At 37.9% G+C, this 8,028-nt stretch overlaps 1 protein-coding gene across 1 annotated transcript; it reads left to right on the plus strand.

Annotated features, from left to right (window-relative positions):
* Nucleotides 1-322: 322 nt before the first annotated feature.
* LOC112863723 (olfactory receptor 9K2-like) lies at nucleotides 323-1,285 on the plus strand. Its single transcript, XM_025926868.2, has one exon. It carries the CDS (start codon nucleotides 323-325, stop codon nucleotides 1,283-1,285), a length of 963 nt encoding a protein of 320 aa, XP_025782653.1.
* Nucleotides 1,286-8,028: the final 6,743 nt, after the last annotated feature.

An 8,028-nucleotide genomic window follows, 5' to 3' on the forward strand; every position in this document is an offset into this window, starting at 1 on the left:
TATTAGGAATAGAAATTCAAAATGTCACTAACATTAGACAATATGTTATGTTACTTTCTTGGTGAATACTCAGCAAAAAAATGATCTAAAATGCAATAACCCATTAACTTCTTTCACTGCTTAATAAAATAACAGTTTTACGGACTTCATATTATCTAGTTCAAATTCCTGATTCTTCATGACATTAACATGGCTTTATATGCAATATTTAATTAAGATATAACTAATTTATTCTACACGTAAGAAATTATTTGTGTCACTAGAAACCAAGCACGGGTTTCATTTCTTTGCTTTTCCTTGTGCCTCTCAGCAGGTTTCTGCCATGAGTGACAGAGGAACAAACAATCACTCTGAAGTGACTGACTTCATCCTGGTAGGCTTCAGGGTCAGCTCCGAGCTCCACATTCTCCTCTTCCTGATCTTTCTGCTTGTGTATGCCATGATCCTTCTGGGTAATGTTGGGATGATGACCATTATTATGACTGATACCCGGCTGAACACACCCATGTATTTCTTCCTAGGCAACCTGTCCTTCATTGATCTCTTCTATTCGTCTGTTATTGCACCCAAGGCCATGATCAACTTCTGGTCTGAGAGCAAGTCCATCTCTTTGGCAGGCTGTGTGACCCAATTCTGTCTCTTTACCCTCTTCATCGTGGCAGAGGGATTTCTCCTGGCAGCCATGGCCTATGACCGCTTCATTGCCATCTGCAACCCACTCCTCTACTCTGTCCAGATGTCAGCACGTCTCTGCACGCAGTTAGTGGCTGGTTCCTATTTATGCGGCTGCATCAGCTCGGTTCTTCAGACAAGCATGACATTTACTCTGTCCTTTTGTGGTTCTCGGGCCATTGACCACTTTTACTGTGACACTCGCCCACTTGAGAGGATATCTTGCTCTGACCTCTTCATCTCTAGAATCATTTCCTTTTCCTTATGCAGCATCATCATCTTGCCTACCATCATAGTTATTATTATTTCTTACTTGTATATTGTGTCCACAGTTCTCAAGATACGCTCCTCTGAGGGACGTAAGAAAGCATTCTCCACTTGCAGCTCACACCTGGGAGTCGTGAGTGTGCTGTACGGTGCTGTGTTTTTTATGTATCTCACTCCTGACAGATTTCCTGAGCTGAGTAAAGTGGCCTCGTTGTGTTACACCCTAGTCACTCCCATGCTGAATCCTTTGATTTACTCTCTAAGAAACAAAGATGTCAAAGAAGCTTTGAGAAAGAGTCTGGGGAAAAAAATATTTTTGTTTAATTCTATCTTAACAGTGACATAACTGAAAGGCACCGATATTATGACAATCTGGGGAGGCATTGAAGCGAAGAATGCAAACAATGAGGTTGAAATATTTAATTTTAGAAAGTTTATTTATTTGAATCCCATGTACTTATAGCTGAAGAATACATTTGATCTATATTTGTCTAGCTGTTAATTTTGGGGTGGAATGGCTTTCTTCATACTTCATCTTCATTTGAGTAAAGACAATGGTTGCCAAGTAATTTGAATTTAGGGAAAATATATTCCAAGTTTGCCGCTGGCTCTCTAAGGGATGTATTGTCTATCTTGAGTCAGTAACAAATGTTATTTAACGTACATAATTGGTAGATGTAACAAAATATGATATAATAAGACAGATCAAAGTATCAGCTTTACTGAAGAAACCTTTTTCAGTGCTGAACGAGAAAAACGGATACTCTATAGAGTGTACAGTGTCCTAAGGGTGACATGTGAGTCGCTCAATTGTCCAGGGACTGAATGATTCACACTCTTAGGTAATGGTTTCTCTGGCTTAGATCAGTTGTTTTTGCAAATCCTCTCTTTCACAAAACTACTGTAATGAAATTGAACCAAAATAAAGATAATGCATTTTTGTTATATATGGCTTAGTGAAAATTAATTCATCTCATTGGTAATTTTGAATTTTGATGCACCCTTGTCCTGTGAAATTTCCATGTATAAATAACTTCAGTGCTTTGCTCACTGTGAAATCAGGGGGAAATAGCTATAGAGAACTAAGCTGCTATATGTTAGTCCGGTGAAAAAGGCATTTATGGAAAATACAAAGAAAGTGTAGTCTCTAAAGGTGAGTGGTCCTATGGTCACAGAACACTTCCTAAGCACATTTTAAAACAAATAGCATTAAGGCAAATGAAATAAATAGCTTTCTGTGCAAAAGGAGAGTTAAGTATATGGTGAGCTTCATGAAGTTTGTAAGTGATTTGTAATGCACAAGACAAAGTGAGGGATGACACTTCAAAGGAAATTCGTGGAAATCATGGAGACCATATTTTTCATGCTAAGGAAGCTGACCTTTATTCTGTATACGGGGGTAAGCATTGAGGATTTTTAGAAAGACAGTGTTGTATTCAAATTAGCATTTTACAAAAATCATATCATTACCTTTGAGGAAGATAAATACTCATAGGGAGAAGACGGTAATCCCAGAAAGTGTGTGGTCATCAAGAGGTTATGGTGGCTTTAATGGACGGAGTCTTATTAGACAGCGAAGAAAGAGATGACCTTTAGAATGGAAGGTAAAGTAAGCTGAATACTGATTGCTGGTTGATAACATGAGAATGACCTAGAAGTGAATAATGACTCTAATGTTTGAGCATCTGTGCTGGAGAAATGCTACCTCATAATGAGGAAGGAAATATAAGGGTAAGAATAGTTCATCAGTAAGAGTTAAGAAAATAAGTTCAGGTGTCAGACAGAGCTTTCAAATTCTGTTTTTGCCCCTGTAGCTTCGGGTAAGTTACATAGTATCTCCGCATTGTTATTTCCTCCTGAAAAATGGGGTGTATAAGAGAATCTCCACCATAGAGTCACTTGAATGATTGAATTATGTAAATTTCATATGTTTGTTAAATCCACATCAGATCTGTCCTTTCTTCCTGCTCTCAACATTATTCCTGTTACGTCTGAGAGAGGAAGACACTAACTTTCTCTGCCCCCATGAAGTGTCCCCAGCTCTCCAAGTGTATCTGCTTCCATTTCCATAGACAGAGCTTGAGAAACGCTTACTACTTCATCATTTCAGAATAAACTTTCTTTACCTTTCTCTCTGCAGAAAACTAGTGGAAAAGATTGTAAAATGATCAAAAAGGCAACAGAGGTCCAAATTATTTTTTTTCTATTTAGTACTATTTTTTTATGTACATTTTAGCTAGCCAACATATAGGGCAATATTGGTTTCAGGAGTAGAATTCAGTGACTCATCATTTACATACAACACCCAGTGCTCATCACAAGTGCCCTCCTTAATACCCATCACCCATCTAGCCCATCCCCCAATTAAATGTAAAATAGTATCTAATCATCAAATGTTTTATCTAGTCATCTCTCTACCCATGTCTTTCTCTAAGAATCCTCTCTTATACTTTAACAAATGTCATCTCTTTCAGCCACATTTTAAAAACTGCAGATTACTAGGGAAAATAGGGGATTCACGGGGTAGAAAAACTACGATTTTCAAATAAGTGGTCACTGTGCTAAGGTTGTGTCTTGTCTCTCCTGAGATGAAGCAGAAATATGTTTAGGTTGAAAGAGGCATAGTTTACTAAGCCTCCTTAGGGAATAAAATGCAGATGCCCTCAGGCAGTACTCCAGATAAACCTGAAATGAGAGAGGCTCCTAACTTTTTAAATCTTCATCAATTGATATTAGTAATCCTTTATCAAACTGAGAAAAAAAGACCCTAATCATAGTGCTAACTGCCATGGCAGAACAATGTTCCTCTATATTCACTATGTGCTACACTGCCACAACCACCATTGGACACACACATGCACATATATACAAACATTAACGTGGTCTTTCTGTCTCTTTCTCTCTGTCTTTGTCTCTGTTTCTGCCTCTCTCTCTCTCTCTCTCTCTCTCTCTCTCTCTCTCACGCACACACACAATCACACACACACACACACACACACACACACACACACACACACTCACACCAGGTTATCTTTGAAAGGAACACCAATCACTGAACCTAGAACAATATATGTCCAATGTCATGCAGCTGACTCAGAAAAGAATCCACAGGCTGATGTAGAAGCTAACAGACCTCACCATGACAAGACATGCACAATAATTCTTCAGTTCTGACCTTTTCCCTTTTCCTGATGTCAAGAAATTTCTGTGTTGCTATAGGAATTGCATACACCTGCAGTCAGGTGTTATCTGTTCTCACTCCTATTAGGAAATTACTCCTCTCCTTTTTTTGATTCAAAAAGGATTCATGTACCGTACAATGTAAGTTCTTAAAGCAGGGATATATTGAATAATAATGATAATAATAGCTAGCATATTAATATAAATGTATCAAAATAGATGCAGAAATGCATAAACATATATGTATATGTAATTCTTTGAATATGATATATGCATTACAGGACCACTTATAAACATATCATTGTAGTACAAGTCATGTACAAAAGCATTTAATAACATACAACTAATATTTTAATTTTGAGATTACATGATTTTTTATTAAGGTTTTTATTTTAATTCCAGTAGAGTTAACATACAGTGTTATATTAGTTTCAGGTGTACAATATGGTGATTCAACACTTCCATACATCATTATCAGTGCTCATCATGATAAGTATACTCTTAAGCCCTTTCACCTGTTTTACCCACCTTGTTATCTAAAACTTTATGCACATAAGGGACACCTTCAAACTCATCTAATGACTTCCCATTAAATGTGTCATACGGCTGACTGCATTGCCAGTAACTAATAAAGCTTTCTTAATTTAAATAATAGTGTTAATGGTAGTGAAACCTCATTCCATAGCTGCTACACTAACAATCATAGTAAAAGGTTTGAGCCTACTTTTATCATTGAGATTTTTTATATAATAAATATATTCTATGCCTTCAGTAGTTTCCTGTTTTTAGGCCAACATTAAAACTTCAATCCAAAAGAAAAAGAGAGAGAGAGAGAGAGAGTGAGAAAGAGAGAAACATCTCTGAATCATTGCTCTAAAATGCAACTCCTTCAATCTAAAAAATAAGATCTGCCCAATTCTTTCTTCAACCACTGTATTGAGAAATAGTTGTAAAATAAACTGTATTCATTCAAAGAATACAATTTGAATTTTGGCAGTTTTATGCATCAGTGAAACCCTCACTAGATTAAGATTCCAAACTGTTATTTCAAAGGTTTTTTTTTTTTATTTATTTAAGTAATCTCTACACCCTGTATAGGGTTCAAACTGATGACCTGGAATCAGAAATCACCTGCTCATCCAACGGGACCAACCAGGAACCCCAAGATACAGAAGTTTTCTATCACCTCAGAAAGATTTACCATGCCCCTATTTAAGTCATGCCTCCTTCCAATCCCATTCCCAGATAACCAGTGATCTGATTTGTTTTTGTTTTTGTTTTTTTTGCACATCCATCTATTTATCTACCTATTTAACCTGCATGTGATATGCCCTCTTTCCTGGAAGGCTTCTTTAAGTGAGCGAAATGAATTTGAATTTATTCCTTTTGTCATGTGTAGAAGTAATTCACTCTTTATTGGCCAGTAGCATTCCATCTTTAGTTGCATATATACACCAAATTTTGTTTATGCACTCTTAAATTGATGGGCAATTGATTAGATATTGTGAATAAAGCCAATATGAACATTCACATGACATGTATTTGAACCAGGGCCTACTCTGTCTTCCCCCTCTCCCAGCCCAGCATGATAGGAAGCACACAGGCAAGTGCAGATTCCTCTTCCCCTAGATCCCAGTCAAGGGCTACCCTATCACCTTGAGAGTGGCAGTCTGAAAACATTTCTTACCCCTTCCAGCTCCATGCTGCAGAAGCTCCACTCAAGGCAATAGTAGCTAAAAGGTCTAGAGATCTCTACCTCTACCCAGCATCTATTCATAAGATAGAAGGTCTACCCCAAGCATGATAGGCCAAGAATTATAGGGCTCAACTTCAACTGAGTCAGTTCAAAGGATAGAGGTTTTTTGCCAAGAGAGATAAGCTTAGAAGACCATAGGTTACTGACCTCAGCGGAAACCTGCTCATAAACCAGGGTGTCACTGTGACAGAACTGGTCATGCTCCTGTTCCAGTTCCAGAACAGTTGAACACAGGTTTTACCTGGAATGAAAGGCAGGCAGTATTAACAGAGGCTCCAAACTCTCCTCAAGTGAACTGACTTTATTTTGAGCAAAGTGTGGGAAAATTCTAGCTCAAGTGACTCTCAAACACAATGCACATTTGGTGATAAGACATTAAGAGGAGGCTGGTAGCTCCATGAGACCAAAAATCTAAGTGTAGACCAACTAGATGTATATTAGAGAGAACCAGGGAAGGAGACAGCTAAGAAGGCCCTTCTGGGATTGGAGCAAACCTCAAAGACTGGCTTTAAAGATTATCCTTCCAGAGGGGGCCAAAACAATCAGATCACACAGTGGAGAAATAGATGTCCCACAATGTTTTCAAAACAACAGAACAAGAAAATTTGTGGAGTCTCTGTGCTCAGTGGGAAACCTACAGTGGCACATCACTCAACAAAATGTTCACGGGAGGACACAGCCAAAGCTTACCTTATAAATCCACTGTCATCCAAGAGGACACACAAGCCTAAGCTTGTGCCTCTGGAAAGGGACACAAAGGGTTTCTCAGAGCAAACAGGTTAGAATAATACAGTCAAAAAGCCAAAACAAAAAAACAACAAAAATACAAAAATTATTTCCAAAACACATTCGGGAGTTTAAAGGTACAATAACTGAAAAATGTTATATAGTGTACTGTTTTCAGATTGGCTTCTTACACTTAATCACATGCATTTACAGCTGCTTCATATCCTTCCACAACATGAGAGTTATCTCATTTTTTAATTTTTTTTTACTTTATTTTGTTTTATTTTTCAGACAGAGATACAGAGAGAAAGAACAACTGGAGAGAGGGACAGAGGGAGAGAGAGAGAGAAACGTAAACAACCCAGTGTAGATCCCAACCCAGCTTGGAGCCTGACACCAGGCTCAATCCCAGGACCCTGGATTCATGACCTGAGTCAAAATCAGGAGTTGGATGCTTAAACCAAGTAAGCCACCCAGGCGTCCCTTAGCTCATTTCCTTTTAGTGCTGAATATTGTTCCATTGTCTGGATGTATCACAGTCTATTATTCATTCAGCTGCCGAAGGATATTTTGGTTATTTCCATGTTTTTGCAATTATGAATAAAGCTGCTAGACACATTCATGTGCAGGATCTTGCGTGGACGTGAGAGTTTTCAACTTGATTGGGTAAATATCAAGGAGCACAACTACTGGATTGTATAGTAAGAAGATTTTTAGTTTTGCATGAAATCGAAAAACTGTCTTCCAAAGTGGCTATACCATTTTGCATTCACCATAGCAATGACTGAGGATTACTGTTCCTCCATATCCTTGCCAGCATTTGGTAGAGTCTGTGGTTTCTATTGTGGCCATTCTAATAGGGGTGTAGTAGTAATAGTATACTGTTCTTTCTTTTTGTTTCTTTTTTATTTAAGACTTTACATTTTAGAGAAGTTTAAGGTACAGAGATATTTACCTGATATCCCTTGCCCCCACAGATGCATACCTTCCTCCATTGCCAACATTCCCCACCAGATTGGTATGTGATGAACCTATGGTCACACCTATCATCATCCAAAATCCAGTTTATTTAAGGTTTCACCCTAGGTATCGTATATTTTATGGTTTGGACAAATATAAATGACATGTATCCATAATGATGGAGCCATACAATCTTTTGCCCTAAAAATCTTTTCTACCCCGCTGTTCATCCCTTCCTCCACCCACAGCCCTAGCAACCACTTATCTTTTTCCTCACTCTATAGTTCTGGCTTTTCCAGAAGGCCATATTTGGACTCATACATAGGTATTCTTTTCAGAGTGGCTTCTTTCATTCAGTAATAAGTATTTAAGATTCCTCCTGGTCTTTTCACAGCTTGATAGTTCAATGTGGGGTTTTTTGCACTAAATAATGTTTTATTGCCTGAATATACCATGGTTTATTTATC

This window comes from Puma concolor, chromosome B4, assembly GCF_028749965.1.
Source record: "Puma concolor isolate L17-30 chromosome B4, mPumCon1.1.hap2, whole genome shotgun sequence".
NCBI classification, from domain to species: domain Eukaryota; kingdom Metazoa; phylum Chordata; class Mammalia; order Carnivora; family Felidae; genus Puma; species Puma concolor.

What these genes read in the sequence shown, in the direction of transcription:
- LOC112863723 (XM_025926868.2), top strand. Translation starts at nt 323, where the DNA reads ATGAGTGACAGAGGAACAAACAATCACTCTGAAGTGACTGACTTCATC.